At 35.5% G+C, this 20,355-nt stretch overlaps 2 protein-coding genes across 5 annotated transcripts in view; one reads left to right on the plus strand and one right to left on the minus strand.

Moving 5' to 3' along the window:
• Nucleotides 1-20,355, plus strand: part of SESN1 (sestrin 1) — a 108,325-nt gene that overhangs the window by 86,300 nt on the left and 1,670 nt on the right. For both annotated transcript variants that reach the window (XM_012438390.2, XM_012438393.2), the window contains exons 2-9: nucleotides 6,337-6,402; nucleotides 7,173-7,373; nucleotides 7,994-8,176; nucleotides 10,234-10,476; nucleotides 14,079-14,226; nucleotides 15,729-15,841; nucleotides 17,786-17,976; nucleotides 19,755-19,899. In XM_012438390.2, coding sequence (XP_012293813.1) covers nucleotides 6,337-6,402; nucleotides 7,173-7,373; nucleotides 7,994-8,176; nucleotides 10,234-10,476; nucleotides 14,079-14,226; nucleotides 15,729-15,841; nucleotides 17,786-17,976; nucleotides 19,755-19,899 — 1,290 coding nt within the window. The remainder of the gene's footprint in view (nucleotides 1-6,336; nucleotides 6,403-7,172; nucleotides 7,374-7,993; nucleotides 8,177-10,233; nucleotides 10,477-14,078; nucleotides 14,227-15,728; nucleotides 15,842-17,785; nucleotides 17,977-19,754; nucleotides 19,900-20,355) is intronic.
• The window catches only part of ARMC2 (armadillo repeat containing 2), a 159,932-nt gene that overhangs the window by 1,736 nt on the left and 137,841 nt on the right, over nucleotides 1-20,355 (minus strand). For 2 of the 3 annotated variants that reach the window (XM_064360796.1, XM_064360798.1), the window contains one exon: nucleotides 10,359-10,409. The exons of the other annotated variant lie outside the window; for it this stretch is intronic. The gene's annotated coding sequence lies outside the window, so the exon portion shown is untranslated. Of the gene's footprint in view, nucleotides 1-10,358; nucleotides 10,410-20,355 lie in introns of those variants that run through there. 3 annotated transcript variants of the gene reach the window in all.

Raw genomic sequence — 20,355 nt, forward strand, 5'->3', positions numbered from 1 at the left:
TGCTTTCATTTTGCACTTGTGGGAAATCATTCATTATTTCACTTAAGGATATTGATATAGATGTATAAATGTATCTCATAAATTTGAAACATCTCTGACTGAAACAGTACTTTTCAGTACACAAACATTGATTCATTCAGTGATACAATAAATACATAGTCTTTCTGTGGTACAACTGTCAACATTCACTAAGACTTTTCACTCTGAAAGCTAGTGTTTGCATTATACACTGAGGAAACATATCAGAAGTAATATTGTGATGGTGGAAGCGGTTGTTGTCTCTTTCAAAGGTGTTTATTAGGTTTTTGAGGGGAGAAGACTGTTAGTTCTCATGTTAGTTTTCCAGCCACACTTTCACAGAGAGCCTGTGAGGTTAGTGCTGTGATTAGCATCTACATCTGCTTTTCAACAAGGCCATTTGTTGGTGGCAGTTTTGCCTCCTAGAATCTGAATTCACCAAAATTTGTTCAAAGTCTACAGTTAAGTTTCTTACAGCTACAGATGAAGGAATAATTGAATTAACATAAATAGGAAGTTATGAAATGTATTTAGTTTGGCTTATTATCACCCCATTGGACACCTGCAGTGCCTTTTTTGATCAGCATCTACTAGGAAAGAGTTGTAACTAGTTTATCACATGACTAAGAAGTGTTTCAAAAGTGAGTTTTCCAGAAAATTGAAACTTTTTATAAACCAAGAATACTGCTGTATAATAACAGTGGTGTCTATAAGAATCTCCAAGGTATCAAGAAGTCTTAAAGAGGCTCAAAAGAGTAATAATGAAAGACACCAACACAAGAACCAAATGTCGGATTCAGCCCCCATCTCCACCACTCACTAGTACTGACTAAACTAGAATACTGGGGTTCAAATCTCAGGGCTTTCATCAGTTAGCTATGCTAAATGAAGATAATAATAGTACCTGCTTCATAGATTAATGTAAGGATTAATCTAAGACTCTTGACTTTTTCATGAATATTGTAGAACACCAAATACTCTTTCTAAACTTTAATATCACAGATACATGGTCTTTGTTTACAGGTAATATAACTTAAAAGAGTGCTCAGCTCATAAATACTTTGTGTTAGCAGTAGCAGAAGCTGCTGCTGCTATTTATTATGATGAGCCCTAGTTGCTTTTTCAGTGTTATTCAAGAAATAAGCAGAAAACTAAAAAGCAGTTTGGTTCTCAGATATCATTGACTAATGTTAGGGTGCCAGCCAAGTCTAGAAACCCCACCTTACCCTCTCTTTCTCTGCTGCTTCTGAGAAATTAGACAGCCAAATCTGTTAGACCTTATACCTAATATAAGACTAGAATCTATAATAAAAGACTGATACATGTATGAGTCTTTTATTATTAAAAGATATTTATAAAATATTGTATAGTTTATAATGTGAAGTAGTTGGGATTGATGGTATTATTATTTTGTTATCATCCCTGTTTTACAGATTAGGACTCTTCAGCTTGGAGGCTAAATGCTTTATTGGTAGTTATACACTTACTAAACATCAGCATCATGATTTTGGCCTAAACTTTCTGAGTCTACTAAGTGCTTTTTTTTTTTTTTTTCCTATTTCATACTTGATGCATAGGGGAAACTTTTTTTAACCTTATTCCATTTTTGTGCTGTACTTTGGGACTTTTACCAATATGAAGAGTCTTCATGAAAGTTTCAGCAATAACAAGTCCCATTGGATGTTTGCAAGGTAATTTTCACCTGTTTACTTTTTCCAGAAGTTAATTTGTGTGTAATGGAAGGCTGGATGGAGTCAGTGATCCACTTCCTGCCAGTATCAGGACTAGAATAAATTAGGACACAATCTCAGAACTCATCCAGGAATGCCCCAGATTAGCCCTTTGTCTTCTATTGAGCATGAGATTAAGTAGAAAAGATCATGTCATATTCTTGTATCCTTGTCATATACCCAGTCAGTTAGCTAAGAGAGGGAGAACAAAATATATCTTTGAGTTTAGCCTCGCAATATAGGAGAATAACCTTGATTCTAGAACAGCCATAATTATATTTGTCATTATACCAGTCTTGTTCAATCCTTTCTGTTTGGTAAAGAATTGATTTTTAAAGATCCATTTATTCCCCCGCTTCCTCTTCTCTCCCAATCTTTTCTTTCACTTATTTGCTTTCCCTGGTGCACCTCTCCAACCCACATTTCTGCTTTTATGAAATGGCACAAACATCTCACAACCTCCTCAGCCTAGTTGGAAATTGGCTCTGCTAATCCAAGTGAGAGCTGGGTAAAATTACATTTTATCTAGAACTACACTTTGGTAAAATAACAAAATGGGAACTTTGATTGTTAGACTCCTTTCTAATCCTTTCTTCAGTTTTCCTATTCTTCTGTCCCCAGCTTTCTTGCCAAACTGGTACTCATTGAGGAACGAATGTGATCTTAACACTAAGAGATATTGCATAATGGATCTCTAATCTATTCCAAAGAATATTTGGCTTTTTGTTTTTGTTTTAAAAACATTCTATTTTTAAATACATAGTTTTTTGTTTGGTTTGGTTTGGGGTTTTTGTTTTTGTTTTTTTAATGTTTTTGTTTTTTAATGAGACAGGGTCTCACTCTGTTGCCCAGGCTGAATTACAGTGGCACAGTCATGGCTCACTGCAGCCTCAACCTCCAGGGCTCATATGATCCTCCCACCTCAGCCTCCTGAGTAGCTGTGACTACCAGCATGTACCACCATGCCCAACTCATTGTCTCTTTTGTGGAGACAGGATTTCGCCATGTTGCCCAGGCTGGTCTTGAACTCCTGGATTTAAGTGTTCCACCTGCCTCAGCCTCTCAAAGTGCGGGGATTATAGGCATGAGCCACCTTCCCTGGCCAATAGTTTTTAACTCTAAAAGAATATATGCCTAAGGAACTGGGAAGGAAGAATTTGGCCATTAAAGGCTCAAGGAAGAGGGGAGACAGTATTATCAGTATGCTCACTAAATTTGCCTATAGGCATGGACTTATAAAGACAAGAATTAAATAGAACCCTTGCCATACATACAGGAAATATTCTGTTTCTCAAGCATTCATAGCCACCTTCTTGGAATTGTAAAACTATTGTTTTATAATAATTTGGCATGTAGGCCAGGTGTGGTGGCTCACGCCTGTAATCCCAGCACTTTGGGAGGCCAAGGCAGGTCGATCACCTGAGGTCAGGAGTTTGACACCATCCTGGCCAACATAGTGAAACCTCATCTCTACTAAAATTACAAAAGAAAAAAAAAATAGGCATGATGGTGAGCACCTGTAATCCCAGCTACTTGGAAGGCTGAGGTAGGAGAATTGCTTGAACCCAGGAGGTGGAGGTTGCAGTGAGCTGAGATCATGCTATTGCACTCCAGTCTGAGTAACAGAGCAAGACTCTGTCTCAAAAAAACATAATAATAATTAAAAAATAATAATTTGGCATGTAAACTATGTATTTGGTATAGAAATAAAACAAGAATAATGTAATTTGTATACCTCTTTGTTTCTAAACCTATGTGCTGTCAATCTGGTCACATTTTTAAAAAGATAACTACCTTTCATGCTGCTAATGTATTTGTAAGATAAAAGCCTAGAAATTGAATCACTGAGGCTTTTTTCTCCTTACAGATAACATAATATATACATATTATGCACTTTGTTTCTCCTCCCCTATCCCATTACCATAATATAACTTGAAGCGCTTTTAAAGTCAACTCATGTAGAAGTGCTTCATTCCTTGTAAAGACTGCATGCTACTCTATTATATGGTCATGCTGAACTTTATTGAAACAGTCTTCTATTGATGAGCACTGAGATTGTTTTCAACCTTATACTATTAGAAACAATGTTGCAGTGATTATCATTTACACATGGCATTTCACAAATGTGAACACATTATGGGTTAACCCTTAGGATGGAATTGTTGATTCAAAGGCTATGGGACTTTTTCATTTTGGTCACTATTGCAAATTGCCCTTTCTAGAGGTTGTAGTAATATATACTCTTTATACTCTTCTTTTTTCTCATACTTCAAAACACTCTCATCGCAATATATAAACAATTAATGACTGTTTCTCTACCCTCTCTCCAATACAGCCTTAGTTATCAAACTTTTTGATCTTAAGCAGTCTTTTTGGAGGAAAATGATATCTCAGCGTAGTTAACTTGCAATTGCTTTATTGTGAGTGTCCAGCATTTCTTCAGTCATTTGTATTTTCTTTTCCTTGAACTGTCCATGTTGTTTGCTAATTTTTAAAGTAAGATCGTTGGGGATTTTCTTACTGATTTATAGTAGTCTTTCTTTAAAAGTTAGCCCTTTGTTATTTGAGTGGCAAATATAATTCCTAGCTTTTTGTTTACTTTTGACTTGTATGTATTTTTTTTTCCATGTGAACATCTTTATTTTTATGTCAGTAAACTTATCAATCTTATATTTTATGACTTGGCTTTGTGGCATTCTTAGGCTTGCTGCACTCCATGAATGTTTTCTTCTAGTACTGTAATAGGTTTTGCTTTTTTTTTTTTTTTTTTTTTTTTAAACATTTAACTGTGGTTTATTGTGGAGTGAAGCATGATATAGTGTTCCAAGTTCACTTTTTTTCTGAGTGGCTATCCAGTTGTCCAAGACCATTTGTTGAATAATTCATTTCCCCCCATTTGAAATGACACCTTTTTGTATGTTAAAGTCCCAAGTCTCTTAGTTATAAAACAGTAATAAACCCTTGAAACAGGCTTTTTCCTAAAATACATTTTGTTTAAATAAGACAGTTTTCAAGATTAAAGAAATGAGAAGGGATAACTGTTAATTTTAGCCTTATAGTTTTGTCCAGTATGTTTTGTTTAAAATGCATGTAACTCGATCAGACATTCAGCAGTTAGAAAAGCTAAGAGTCATCACTTTATATAAATGGCTGTATTGGTGCCAAAATTATATATTGAATAACAGAGATGTGTTTTCCTCTGGCATTCATTACAGGATGTTAAAATTGAGACACATACATGGCCAGACCAGTGAATTAAGTGTGTCCTCTAATGAAGGGTATAATGTTAAAACATTAGTATCTTCAGTGTAAGGATGGAATAACCAGGGAGAAATCACCAACCTCCAGTCTAATATTATTTTTTTTATATATTATTTTATGAATTCTGTCGGCAAATAATAGACTACTTTGACTCTGAATCTTGATTTCTCCTAATAAAGATTATCTTGACTTTTGTCCTTCCTGCTTAGTCTTTAAAAATCTGTTCTGCTTTAAAGATTTTCATTTGCTGGGACCAGATTTCTTGAATTGCTGCCACATGTCTTTCTCTCTGTGTACCCCCTCCACCCCACCCTCACTTTTTATCTTTAAAAGGAAAACATCTGGTTTATATCATGAAGAACTTTTAAAAGCAGTGAGTAGAATTATATAAGATTATTTAATTATATTTATATATATGAATGAAGGAGTTAATCTTTAATTGTATAAATTCTAAACAAAAATTTATAATGACACTAGATAGGACATAGGCCTCAAAACAGAACAAAAATGTGGAAATAAATTATTTTGATTTTATTTCTGTAAGCACAGAGTATAGGAGGGTGAAGGAGGGAAAGGAAACCCTAACAGATTTTCAGTTCTTGTCTACCATACTACACCATCACATAAGGTACAGGATTCTAAATTCACTGTGTCAAATGTCAGAAAACCATTTGTTTCTCAATTGTTTGAGTTCTCTAAAATATAATGTGGGCAAGGTTGATGACATCCTATAAATAAAAACAATTTAAGGCAAGCTTACAAACAAAATGAGTTTCTCTAAAATTGTTTTATTTAACCACAGAGAAAACATACCCTGTAGTGCTCTCTTGTGAATTTAGTTATTTTTCATAAATTTATATTCTAACTGTGAGGTGTTGTTTTAGATATAATAATTACACTTCTTCCAGTTTAAGACACCTAGGTTGGAGGTACTGCTTTCTCATTTTCTGACAGGGATTGATATTTGGGTTGGTTGGGTTTTAGATGTACAAACACACTGGTCTTATTTTGTATCACTGATGATCCACAGGGTTGGCTGCTGTGCTGAACTTTCTGTTCTAGACTTTCTGCCAAGTACTTTATGCAAAACTCTGGTTTTAGTGAAACAGGTTTTATTGTTTTTAGTCAGAGTTGTATTATAAGCTGTTGTTAGCTATGCAATGCTAACAGAAGAGATGGTATATATATATATACACACAGCCATGAAAACAAATCACCAAAACAAGCCTGTCTGTGTTCAACTGGTTGTTTTTCCCTCCCATTCCTTTAGCCTCAGTTCATTTTGTTTACTGCCAAAGGCCTGAGATGGTGTAATTTTCTTTTCTAGGAACTTGGCATTAGAATTCCTCGACCACTAGGACAGGGACCAAGCAGATTCATCCCAGAAAAGGAGGTATGTTGTTTGTGAAAGTACATAGTGAACTGTATGCTTTTAAGGAAGGGATTTCATGACCCACATCTTGGCATCTGAAGAACTGTTGGTCAACAACATGTTTTAGTCAGAGTTGGTTGCAGTTAATCATGCTTTGGCAGTGAATTTGCAGGATTAAAAAGCTGTTGTACGTGTGTTGATTTCTAGTATTTCATGATGTTTTTTTTAACTCCCATGTTAAGTAAAGCCAAGATTTTTTTTGACCAGTGATACTCGATCTGCTTATATTTAGATTTTGTTTAGGTGTGCCCATAACCTGAGTTACTCAGTCTTGACCATCTCCACTGGCTGATGTCAAGGCTAGATTGGATCTTTAATTCTATATATGTGTAAAAGCATCTATGCTTTATTTTCATAAAAATTATATGCTATTAGTTAATTTTAGTTCTTAAATTTAGTGAGAGTAGCTGGTTTTGTAAAGAAAGGCTTTAGTGTCTGTTTGCAAGCTCTGCAAGTTTGATAATCTAAATCTGCTTCTTTATCTGGATTCTGGCCAACTCTGCAAGCAGCCTATCTAGATGGCCTTTAATGTTCAACCTTTGTTGTTTATCCTCTACTATATGTGGCTGTTTATTCTTCTGTATCTTTCAAGCAGTTGAGTTTAAATTTGTAACTAAGCCAAATTTAATCTGCTTCTAAATGATACTTACAGTGCAGCCCATATATTTTTTTTTCCCTCTTAACACCAATATACAATTTTGGTAACCATGGTTTTTCTCTCATTTATACAGATCCTCCAAGTGGGGAGTGAAGACGCACAGATGCATGCTTTATTTGCAGATTCTTTTGCTGCTTTGGGCCGTTTGGATAACATTACATTAGTGATGGTTTTCCACCCACAATATTTAGAAAGTTTCTTAAAAACTCAACACTATCTACTGCAAATGGATGGGCCGTTACCCCTACATTATCGGCACTACATTGGAATAATGGTTTGTAAACATTCAGGGAGAAATTCTTTTTGCCTATTATTAATCAGTGTCTTTAAGAGACAATACTTTAAACACAGGGATACTTATATTATGATTTGTAATACGATTCCTGTTATGTAGTCTCTATTTTTTTCTATTTTAAAATAAGAATGCTCTCAAGTGTAACAGAAAAACAAATATTTATACATTCCTGAGAACCATTTTTTATTAAATAAGAAAAGTAGAACACAAGTTCTGTTTCATTATTATAAATAGTTCACACTGACATAAGCGGTGCTTCCTGTTCAGTTTGTAAATAATATTCCATTATTTTATGATTGGCACCTTAATTGAAGTTTCTTCTTAATCTGAAGTTCTGAAAGTTGGTATGTAGATAAAATGTCTAAAGTTCAAATACTTTTGTCAGATATTTTTGTTGTTGAAATATTTCTAAGGTTCTTTTACTGTATTTGAATTTTTACAATTTTTATATAAGAACTGCATTTCTGTAGTTTAAGAAAAATTTGAAAACATACCAGTAAACTTAATTACCTCTTTTGCAAGTTGTAAATAAAAAGGATTTGTAGTTAGTTCAAGGTTTAATATTTATAATTAGAATAATCTTTTTGTTTTCTCTTAAGGCTGCAGCAAGACATCAGTGCTCCTACTTAGTGAACCTACATGTAAATGATTTCCTTCATGTTGGTGGAGACCCCAAGTGGCTCAATGGTTTAGAGAATGCGCCTCAAAAACTACAGAATTTAGGAGAACTCAACAAAGTGTTAGCCCATAGACCTTGGCTTATTACCAAAGAACACATTGAGGTAAGTAATGAGGTAATATATCTTGGGAGTTATTTCAGACTTTAGTTTTTAGAGCAGTTTTACCATTACAGAAAAATCGCACAGAAAGTACAGAGAGTTCCCATTTTCTACCCCCTGAACCTCTTCCCACAGATTCACATTTTCTTCTATTATACATATAGCATTTGTGTGGTACATTTGTTGTAATGAACCAGTATTGATAATGTTACTATTAATTAAACTCTATAGTTCACATTAGGGTTCACTCTTCGCATTATATGGTTCTACAAGTTTCGACAAATGCCTAATGTCATACGTCCATTATAGTATCATATGGAATAGTCAGTACCCTAAAAATGCCGTGGATTCCACCTGTTCATCCCTGTCCCCTTCCCCTAAACCCTTGCAACCACTCATCTTTTTCTTGTCTCTATAGTTTTGCCTTTTCCAGAATGTCATAGAGTTGGAATCATATAAAAGTATATAGCTTTTCAGACTGGCTTCTTTCATCTATCAACATCCATTTAAGGCTTCTTCATGTCTTTTCATGACTTGATAGTTCATTCTTTTTATCACTGAGTAATTCTCCATTGTATGGATATACCATAGTGTGTTTATCCATTCACCTATTGAAGGACATCTTGGTTACTGCCAGTTTTGGGCAATTATGAATGAAGCTGCTGTAAACATTCATGTATAGGTTTTTTTGTTTTGTTTTTTGCTTGTTTTGTGTTTTTTTGGTTGACAAAAGTTTCCACCTCATTTGGGTAAATAAGTGCGATTTGTGGATAATGTGATAAGCCTGTGTTTACCTTTGTAAGAAACTGTGAAACTGTCTTCCAAAGTGGCATTATCAGTTTGCATTCCCACAAGCAGTGAAGAAACATTGCTATTGGCCCACATATTTGCCAGCTTTGGTGTCAGTGTTTTGGATTTCAGCCATTCTGATAAGTGTGAAGTGGCATCTCATTGTTGTGCATCTTTATGTTACATTTTAAATGCCATGTTAATCTAGTTTGTTCTGGTTCTATTTATTAATAGAGGTAATAAAGTAAAAGTAGATTGATGTTCTCTAAAATTGTATACCATGCACTAGAAATTCTTAAAAGATGCATCTTTTGGTCTTGTCTACTTTATAGATACTATTAGATAATTAAAGATATTATCAAGAAGATATAAGATTTGAATATAATTAATACAGTGCCTATTATATATTGTCAAGGAAAAATTATGCAAGATTACAAAATAGATAATGAAGCAGAAGGGACACAGAATTGAATAGAAGAACTATAGAATTTATGTATAACTTAAATATAATTTAGGCTGGGCACGGTGGCTGATGCCTGTAATCCCAGCACTTGGGAGGCCGAGGCAGGTGGAGTTTGAGATCAGCCTGGTCAACATGTTTCACCATGTCTCTACTAAAAATATAAAAATTAGCCAGGCATGGTGGCGCATGCCTGTAATCCCAGCTATCGGGAGGCTGAGGCAGGAGAATTGCTTGGGCCTGGGAGACAGAGGTTGCAGTGAGTCAAGATTGTGCCACTGCACTCCAGCCTGGCCAACAGAGCAAGACTCTGTCTCAAAAAACATAAAAAATAAAATAAATAAATAAAATTTGATGATCTAGGAATATTTAGTCAAGTCGTTCAAGCCACTATCTTAAAAATTGCTTGAGGAGGCCTTAAAATAAACAAAACACAGGCATTTCACACAGCAGCTTCTACTTTTAAACACAAATTTATTACATTTGTTTTGAGATTTTGAACTAACAACACAGTAATTCATTCATAATCCAGTATCTGAAATACAGCAACCACTTTTAAGCAAAATCCATTCTATTCTAAGTCAGTATTTCAGAAAATCAGAATAGTGACTGTCGTAATAGATTATGTTAAGTTCTATTTGTGAATGCATATTCATAAAAATTAACAAATTCTGAGTTCTACATGTTTCAAATGATAATTTTATACTAGGTTTTGTATGGTGACTCATCAGGTTTTCAAAAATACTAAAATGAACTGTACACTTTTACCACACCCCAGTACAAAAACATATTCTCTTTTTTCCCCCCTAAGGGACTTTTAAAAGCTGAAGAGCACAGCTGGTCCCTTGCGGAATTGGTACATGCAGTAGTTTTACTCACACACTATCATTCTCTTGCCTCGTTCACATTTGGCTGTGGAATCAGTCCAGAAATTCATTGTGATGGTGGCCACACGTTCAGACCTCCTTCTGTTAGCAACTACTGCATCTGTGACATTACAAATGGCAATCACAGTGTGGATGAGATGCAGGTCAACTCAGCAGAAAATGTTTCTGTAAGTATTCATTATTTGTCATGAGATTGTCATAAAACTAATCACAATAATTGCGGTTATATTATTTCTTCAATTGGCTTGAAGGGTGAAGAAAAACCCACCCTGTTAAGTCTGTGGAGATATTGGGCCCCTGTATCTATTCATTCAGTAAGGTTTTATTGACTGCCTCACATGCTCATCACTAGTCTAGGTGCTATTCAAAATTATATAAAAGTGATATACAAAACTCTAAGACCTTCTAGGAGTTTACACTCAGATAATTTTAGAATCAGGAGCCAACAGCATGTGTCCCATCAGGGCCAAATAATATTGAATGGCTACTACGGTGAGATGAGGGAAGGCTGAAAATAGTGTGGCCTAGTGGGCCACACTGTGATTTTTGTGCCAATCACATTCTTCTCTTCTGCCTAAAAGAAACAGCCTGACTTCTTACCTTTTTATCTTTCAGAAGATATAATCAATTTTGACCTGGAAATTTATCTTTATAAATTTTTTCATGTTTAATTTTGCACCAATATAGAAGGTGATATCAAGTGAATGCAAATTTGTTAAAATGCTTTCACCTCTATTCCTTCTCTTCCTGGCTTTTATATATTCTCAGGTTTGTTACTCTTTTGAAACAGAGCAAGTTCAGTTTTCTATAAGCAAATTTTAATTCCTATTTATGATGAATCAAAATCACCTCCTGCATTCCTTTGCTATAGTGAAAAATAAATCATAGAAGTAGTACCACAGCCATCTGAACACTTTGTATGCATTTTCTGAGTTATGTTATCCCTTCAAAATAGATGTGGGCAGGTTGAATTGCCTTTAACTTATATATTTGACTTTGGGCATGTTATTGAATCTCAGTTCTTTCATGTATAAATAAAAATAAAACACAAGTTATTGTGAGATTTAAATGAAATGTCTCTAAAGAAGTAAAATGCCAGCACTTTGCATTTATCAGGTGCTAAATAGAGGTGGCATTTACTTATGGTGTAATTAGTACAAGAAATAATTTTCCCAAGATTGATCATAGCACTGTCCTGACACTGCCAAAGACCACTGCCTAGATTCATATCATAGGCCTGCATATGACCACTGATTAATCAAAGCTTGGTGATCAGAAGAGGATCCAAGAGAGTATTCAGTTGCTAGAATGCTAGGAGATGGATTCTTGCCCTTGCTACCAATAATTTAGTACAAGACTAAAGAAAAAAGTACTTGATTGTTTCTAGTTATCCTACTAAAAGGATGAATACCGAAAGAAGATAATTTTTATTTCTCTAATAGATAAGCTTCCTATTCCCAGGTAAGTTGTATACTTTTAGAAGGTTTGTGGCCCACACTGATGACACTTGACAGTGAGCTGATGTAGCTTGTTCTTTAGGTGTTCAGGTGGTGCCACCACCAGGCCACACATATCCAGTATCTGACTCAGTTCTTCAGATACAAATGGTAACAAACAAGAATTTTCCCTCCCTCCTAACCTGGGCAACTGCTTACTCATTTTTTTTTACTATCTCCATAGTTTTGCTTTTTCCAGAATGTTAGTTGGAATCATACAGTATGTAGCCTTTTCAGATTGGCTTCTTTCACTTAGTAATATGCATTTAAATTATAATATTAATGTAGTATTGTTGATTCTTGTAAGAATCAACCCATGTCTGTTCATGACTTGATACTGAGTTTCTTTTTAGCATTGAATAATTTTTCTGGATGTACCAACATTTCTTTATTCCAGTAGCTACTGAAGGACACGTTGGTTGCTTCTAAGTATTGGTGTATGATTCTTTTCTCATGCTGCTAATAAAAACATACCCAAGACTGGGTAATTTATAAAGAAAAAAAGAATTTTCTTACAGTGTTAATATTTTAATATTAAAACGAAATGCCTTAATTTTTTTTAACCCTAACAACTTTGGCAGATCAGTCAAGGAACAAAGAAACCTACTTCGTTTTCTTTCCCTCTTATTTCAATATAATTTATCAAGAATTATCTTTCCTAAGAATACTTGCAATTTGGGCTCTTTATTTTAAGAGGAGAATGGGTAAACAGATAATGAGAGATAATGTGAGTTGAAAGAGACCTTTTTTAAACTTTGAATCATCCTATCATGTAACCTAATCCTTTTCAGCTCATTGTTTATTTGGTTACTGACCCTGTGTCAAGAATAACTATGGGGAAAATGCATGCACCAGAAGAATCTTCAGCACCATCACAGAAACTCTTCCCATCATGAAAGCATTAGCGAAAGGGCTTAGTACTGGGCATTTCAGTGTAACTGTTTGGATCAAAAGAAAGTATAAAGCACAAGTGATATAGATTGTCTCTTAATCTAGAATTATTCTGGCAGTCATTCTATAGCAAGTATTTTTTTTAATATCTCCTGTGTACCAGGTACTATGTTAGGTGTGGGATATATACAGATAAACCAGACAGATCTCCTACCTTTCTGAAGGTTTGGCCTGGGAAGGGAGCAGGCATTAAATCAATATCATGCAAATAACAATTATAAATTATGATTGCGAAGGAAAGAGGAGAGGGTTGTGTTAGAATGATTACAGCTTGTGGGGTAAATGATAGTATTTAGAAGCATGTAAGCTGCTATCTGAAGGATCAATGGGTGGAATCCAGAAAGAGTGGAAGACGGAGGTCTTAAAAACATTCCTGGCAAAATAAATTTATAAAGGAGGAAACATCAATTTCGTATGTATACATTGAGATTTGAGATTAAGACTTTTTTTTTTTTCTTTTTGATACAAAGTCTCAGTCTTTTGTCCAGGCTGGAGTGCAATGGTACAGTCATAGCTCACTGCAGCCTTGAACTCCTGGGCTCAAGCAATTATCCTGCGTTGGGCTCCCAAAATGCTGGGATTACAGGTGTGAGCCACTAGCCCAACCAAGACTTCTTAATATATTTATTTTATAAGAAAGATATAAATTGCATAGATTTGATCTAGCTTTTGTAGCAAGAATGCAACAGGGTATAGAAGTATAACTGATTTGACTAGTGCAAGACCACTTGGCCAGTCCTTTGTCAGACCCATTATTCTACGTGTGACACTGCTGTAGTCATCCCAGCAAGTGACAGCTGCCAGATCCATTTGCAGAGGTCAGGTGGCTAACTCTAGCCATGTAAACACACGTTTCATGTTTAATTGGTAAATTGTATAAATAGAGCTAATTACTAAAGATGATAGACACAGTGACAGTATGTATGCCCAGTGTACAGAGTGGATGCAAAACCACTTTTACTTTGTGTATCTTATTTATTTGAAGATTAAGCAAGTAGAAGTTAACTTAGTTCTATTTTAAATTGACAGTGTTTAGTTTTTAAAACAGCATAAATATTAATGACATTATTGCTAATTTTATAAGATAAAAGCATTAGAATGTGTTCTTAAAATCATTTTTTTCTTATATTTTAAAATCTGCATGTCGGTATTCCTAATAGACCAAAATAATTGTTTTTTATTCATTCATGTACATTAAAATTATAAGAATATTTTCCCTATATTCTATTAAGATACAACTCTTATGAGACAGACTTAATAAAGGATAATTCATGTATATTCTATGTCTGCCACATGTAACATTAATTATATTTTGTCTTCAGGTAAGTGATTCTTTCTTTGAGGTTGAAGCCCTCATGGAAAAGATGAGGCAGTTACAGGAATGTCGAGATGAAGAAGAGGCAAGTCAGGAAGAGATGGCTTCACGTTTTGAAATAGAAAAAAGAGAGAGTATGTTTGTCTTCTCTTCAGGTAAGAACAACCATTACATAGCCAATATAATTATTGCAAACTCAGCTTTTTATTTAGAGAATTTAAATAAGTTCTAAAGCATCAATCTAAATATGCCCTTCCTTTTAGAGAGGCTATTGTGTAGGTATTCCTATTTACAAATAATTTTTACAGCAAGCAACTAAGAAAAGGTTAAAAGTGAAAACAGCCTAGACTAAGAGGGAGGACATTTAATTTGGATTCTGGTACTAAAATTACTTCTAATGAGCTTTGTGAACTTGACTAAGTCAGTTAACATATGAATGCTCCCTTTTTTCTCTCTTTTTTTTTTTTTTTTTTTTTTTAAGAAACAAACAGGGTTTTGCTTTGTTGCCAGGCTGGAGTGCAGCGGCATGATCCTAGCTCACTGTAACCTCAAACTCCTAGGCTCAATCATCCTGCCTCAGCTTCCTAAGTAGCTAGGACTACAGACATGTGCCACCACACCTAGTTGTTTTTAAATTTTTCTTGTAGAGATGGGGTCTTGCTATATTGTCCACGCCTCTCTTCTTTAATATGAGGAAATAGTCCTGAGATTGCTTCCAGCATTAAAATTCTGTGATTTCTTGGGCACAGCAGTGTGTACCTGTAGTACTAGCCACTCAAGAAGCTGAGGTGGGAGGATCACCTTGAAGCCAGGAGTTCCAAACCAGTTTGGGCAACATAGCAAGAGGAGATATTTATTCAATTACCAACAACAACTTAAATTCTCTATGTTTAACCTTTATCTATTTGCAGGCTACGGGAAATAATATATAAACCAGATAATTTAAAGGACAAAAAGTTTATGAAGTGTCTCCAATAGAGTGGGAGAAAGAGTATAAGAATTAAAACACCAAGTTTCTTAATAGCAAAGAAACAATCAAATTTGTTTAAATGGAGGTTGGATGTTAGCTTGTTTTTCTTCCAGGAAAAATTTTTGTTTCTATGCCTGAAGATAGAGAGTTGTCATCTAATGCTACACTTACATGAAACTATAATCTCAACTCCTAAACATGATAGTCCAGAAAGTCTTAGGCACAGTGCAGGTAGCACTGTAAAACTGTTAACTCATGAGATTTCTTTCTTTCATATCACATACTCTGTGTCATTAATATTGAACAAAAATAAGTGCTAAATTTTAGACCATAGCTGATTTTTATAGTTATCTTAAAGACTATCCAAAAGTATGTTCACACTTTGAATAAGTAGAACCTAATATATATAAATTAGAATGGGGAGAGAGAGAAGGGGTCTGTGAAAGAGGCAATAAAAAGGCATAAGAGAATTCAACTATGAGTTTTCATTTTATAACAGAGAATCTTCTTTTACTAGATTCTGTTTACTAGCAAGTAAGCTATGTCTTTGTATAGTTATAAGACTATTTTGGTTGATATTGGTTACTCAGTATCAGAGAAAGGGCTATGCCATTTTTACTTGCTATGGGTAAAATCAATTTTAACTAGCATCCTATTTTTTAAAAACTTTCAATGGCTTTTTCCCAGATGATGAAGAAGTTACACCAGCAAGAGACGTATCTCGTCATTTTGAGGATACTAGCTATGGCTATAAAGATTTCTCTAGACATGGGATGCATGTTCCAACATTTCGTGTCCAGGTAAAATTTCAATTTATATGCACATGATTGACTAGAAATATCTCAGACTGACTTAAAATACAAAAGAGCCACTTATACTTGAGAACTATGTGAAATGCTTTGCAGGCAGTATCTCTTCTTGTTTTAGAATAACAGCTCAAAGACTGCTTCTGATCCATCCGTGAAGTCATACTGTAGTTTTAAATGTATGTATATCTTAAAAATTTTACTGTATAAATATTTAAATAGGTAAGTATTTAATTCAGATGAGTTAATACTCCCAACATTCCCAAATATTGCTAGGGTCCAGTGTTAAATAATAACTATTTTACCAGAATTATGAAAATATTTGAGAAGCATAAGATTTTGTTTCTTTGTTCAAGAAACTAAGGGGCCTGACACAATGTCTCCTGCCTGTAATCCCAGCAGGAGGGAGGCTGAGGATCACCTGAGCCAGGCGTTCCAAGACCAGCCTGGCCAACATGGGGAAACCCTGTTTCTAAAAAAAAAAAAAAAAGCCACGTGTGCTGGTGTGCACCTGTGGTCCTATATACTCAGGAGGCTGAGATAGAAAGATCACTTGAGCCTGGAAGGTTGAGGCTGCAGTGAGCTGTGATGGAGCCATTGTACTCCAGCCTGGGTGACAGAGTGGGGACCCTGTCTCAAGAAATAAAAATAAATAAACTAAGGGGCAAAATTATTGTATAGTTAGGATAATTATACAATACAAATTGAAGACATCATGTGGGCTAGAAATTTTATGGAGGGAGATTAGAATTTGAGTAATTTGGATGGTAAAAAGGGTATTGTAAGTAGAGGAGACTAGACAATAAGGCTTAGGTTGAGGGATAGAGTGAGGGAAGGAATTATAAAAACATTGGCTGGCTGCTGAGAGCTTCAAGCTAAGGATTCCTACTTCTGATTAGTGGTAATAAAAGGCATAGAGAATTCAATTATGAGTTTAAAATTGGTTAGGTGTGCCTTAAATGCCAAAGCAGTTTACAGTAGATTAAGTGGGGTTTGTAGGCTTTGACCAGAATGATGGCATAATATCAAAGAGGTGTTTTTAGGAAAGCAACAAAGAAGTAGGGGCTTATTAAGTTTTGTTTCAGGTGGAAAGAAAGGCAAGGAGATTTAATGTAGGAAAACTAATTAGGAGACTTAGTTAATAGAGCTAAAAGGCAGAAGTGGGGGTAGGAGGAGAAGGAATGGGTGATGGATGTGTTGAGTTAAAAACTCAAAAATCTGGGCAGATGGGTGGCTCCCACATGTAATCCCAGCACTTTGAGAGACCAAGATGAGAAAATCACTGAGGCCAAGCATTCAAGACTAGCATGGTCAGTAAAACAAGACCCTGTCTCTACAAATAATTTAAAAAACTAGCCAAGCAAGGTGACCTGTGCCTATAGTTCCAGTTAGGAGGCTGAGACAGGGAGGATCACTTGAGCCCAGGAGTTGGAGGCTGCAGTGAGCTGTGATCACACCATTGCACTCCATCCTGGTCAACAGAGTGAGAACTTGTCTCTTAAAACACACACACACACTCATAATTTGAAGACCATTTGAATGGCTACTGCAATGGAAAAGGAGAGGGGACTCGCAAGCTGGTCACATCTGGGAGCTAAGTGGAGGGAGTGTGAAAGAGACAAAGGCGGATGTGTAAGGTGAAGAGACTATTAGTTTGTTTTCGTTTTTGTTTTTTGAGACAAGACTAAAGAAAGAGAAGGAGATTTAAATTCTCCATTAATTTTTAAATTCACTGCGTTATAAAACACCTTTTGCATGTTGCAGTATGGAAATTGAAAACGTAAGATTGTAGTGCAAGTGAAGCTGGGAGTTAGGGATGAAAGCCAGTTGGATTGTCAGCCAAATGGCAATGATTTTTATATACTACAGAGCTGTAGATATAGAACTGTACTTGGCCACATTTTAATTATTCACATTTGTCCTATTCCCTGTATTTAGGACTATTGCTGGGAAGATCATGGTTATTCTTTGGTAAATCGCCTTTATCCAGATGTGGGACAGTTGATTGATGAAAAATTTCACATTGCTTACAATCTTACTTATAATACAATGGCAATGCACAAAGATGTTGATACCTCAATGCTTAGACGGGCAATTTGGAACTATATTCACTGCATGTTTGGAATAAGGTTAGTCTCTTTCTGTGTTCATAAAGAGATGTTTTTCTCTGGGCCAAATTATTCAGGTGCTTGGAGTGCATATGCACACAGACACACACATAATCAAAACCCATCCCCTCCCCATTAACTTATTCTTATGCTTTTTATACTTCAAAGAACCACTTTATTGCAGCTTAGTTTTCTCTCCTCTTTCCTAGCTAGGCAGGAGGGAGAATTAGGGACTCTGAGAAGAGTTGAATGACAGCTGCCTCCAGGAAAGGGAGGAAGGACAAGTAAGCTGGTTCCAGAACAAAGTTTGTCACTGAACGCCTTTAGTATCTTTTCATATCATCTATCTCCTGACGCATTTATGTTTCTTGGAAATCAGTACCCTTATATTGCTCCTCTGGCTGTTCTTAGGCTCCTTCTGAAGAGTACTTGCTCTTATAATACCTAATCAAAACTTTCATGTCCTTGCTGTTAGGTTTTCAGCCACGTTACGATGTTATATTGAAAATGAAGCCATTGTATGCCATCTTCTCACACATGCACACAAACTCCATGCTACAGTGCTTACTAGTCACTTTATCTGTAAAGTCAGGCTTTCTATTCATTTTATCAGAGACTGCTCAAAACCTATAACCCTATTTAATCTACTCCAAACTCATCTGGCATTCAAGGTACATCTGACCAACTTTAAACTAATTTCCCACTAATCAGTAGCCAGACTATTGACTTTAGCCTCCTGAATGGTTGTAGAACCAGCTTTGCAAGACCTTTCTCCCCTTTCCACTGAAAATTCAATAGGAGACTACAGTGCCTATGTGATCGAGAATCCATTACCCAGTGGAGCAAAGCAGACACTGGTGCATGCAACCATCTTGGCTTAAAGCAGGATGGGCTCTCCTAAGTATAAATTATCCTTCTCTCCCCAGCCCCTGACTTTTTTCTCATTTGACCCCAGAAACTCCTAGAAACATGAGTAAAGTAATTCTAATTATTTCTATTTATACAAGTGAACTTCTCTAAATATATATATATAAAAATACATATAATTATATATAATATTTACAATTAAAATATTTATAAATATATATAGAAATGCATTTGTATAAATAAAAATAATTAGATGTATATATCTAGATATATATAGAGAGAGAATATAATAGTACCAATAACAAATATAATTTCTTAATTTTGATAATCTGTTTTCAGAATTTGTTCAGCCAGGTACAGTGGCTCATGCCTATAATCCCAGCACTTTGGGAGGCCGAGGCGGGCGGATCATTTGAGATCAGGAGTTGTAGACTATCCTGGCCAACGTGGTGTTACCCTGTCTCTACTAAAAATACAAAAATTAGCTTGGCATGTGGCACACACCTGTAATCCCAGCTTTTCTCAGGAGGCTGAACCAAGAGAATTGCTTAAACCCAGGAGGTGGAGGTTGCAGTGAGCTAAGATAGCACCACTGGACTCCAGCCTGGGTGACAGGGCAAGATTCAGTCTCAAAAAATAATAATGATTTGTTCCTCAGTGTGGTTACATGTTCATGATTGCAAATATACACTTGCTTAGTACCCATGCTACATTAATATTGTCAGCTTTCAGGAATGATTTACTTGGGTAGCAGAAAATGTTCTGTTACTCTAAGTAACACCCCCCAATTGTAAGGCTCTGTCATTTTTGGGGACAGCTACCTACACAAAGAGGGAAAAAAAATACAGCATTAACTATTGATGTGTATGCTTTTGTAAGACGAAAATAGGTTATACACTGAAAAATATAATTCTCACTATGTCTTTCAACAGATATGATGATTATGACTATGGTGAAATTAACCAGCTATTGGATCGTAGCTTTAAAGTTTATATCAAAACTGTTGTTTGCACTCCTGAAAAGGTTACCAAAAGAATGTATGATAGCTTCTGGAGGCAGTTCAAGCACTCTGAGAAGGTATGTGCCTGTTGTGGCTTGTTTACTCTGTAACTTAGCAATGATTCGTAGTTTCCTTCACCTAACCTAATGGCTCTGAAACCCTTTCCATCACCCCTACCAACCCAAAGAAAAACATTCTAGGACAGCTGTCTCAGGTACCCCTTCAGAAGGGAACCTCGTCACAGTGATAGAGTACAAGAATGAAGACAGGGAGGACAGGTGGGCTGGCCCATCTTCAGAAGTGCTAGCATGGCTGTCAGCATGTGGAAGAAAGACTGTTTTGAAAAGCTGTGTATGTGTAGAAGTGTCTGTTCTCTTTGAAACATCTTTATAGAAATTACTGAATAATGATTTGGCAGGGGAAGTTGGTATTCTAATAAAACAGTGTCTAGATTTTCTGACATATAACAAACCCCCAAGAAATATGATAAAATATAAATGAAAGCTATCCAAAAAGAATATTAGGCTCGGCGC

Source organism: Aotus nancymaae, unplaced genomic scaffold (genome assembly GCF_030222135.1).
Source record: "Aotus nancymaae isolate 86718 unplaced genomic scaffold, 86718_ANA_hifiasm-v0.15.2.pri h1tg000040l, whole genome shotgun sequence".
NCBI lineage: Eukaryota > Metazoa > Chordata > Mammalia > Primates > Aotidae > Aotus > Aotus nancymaae.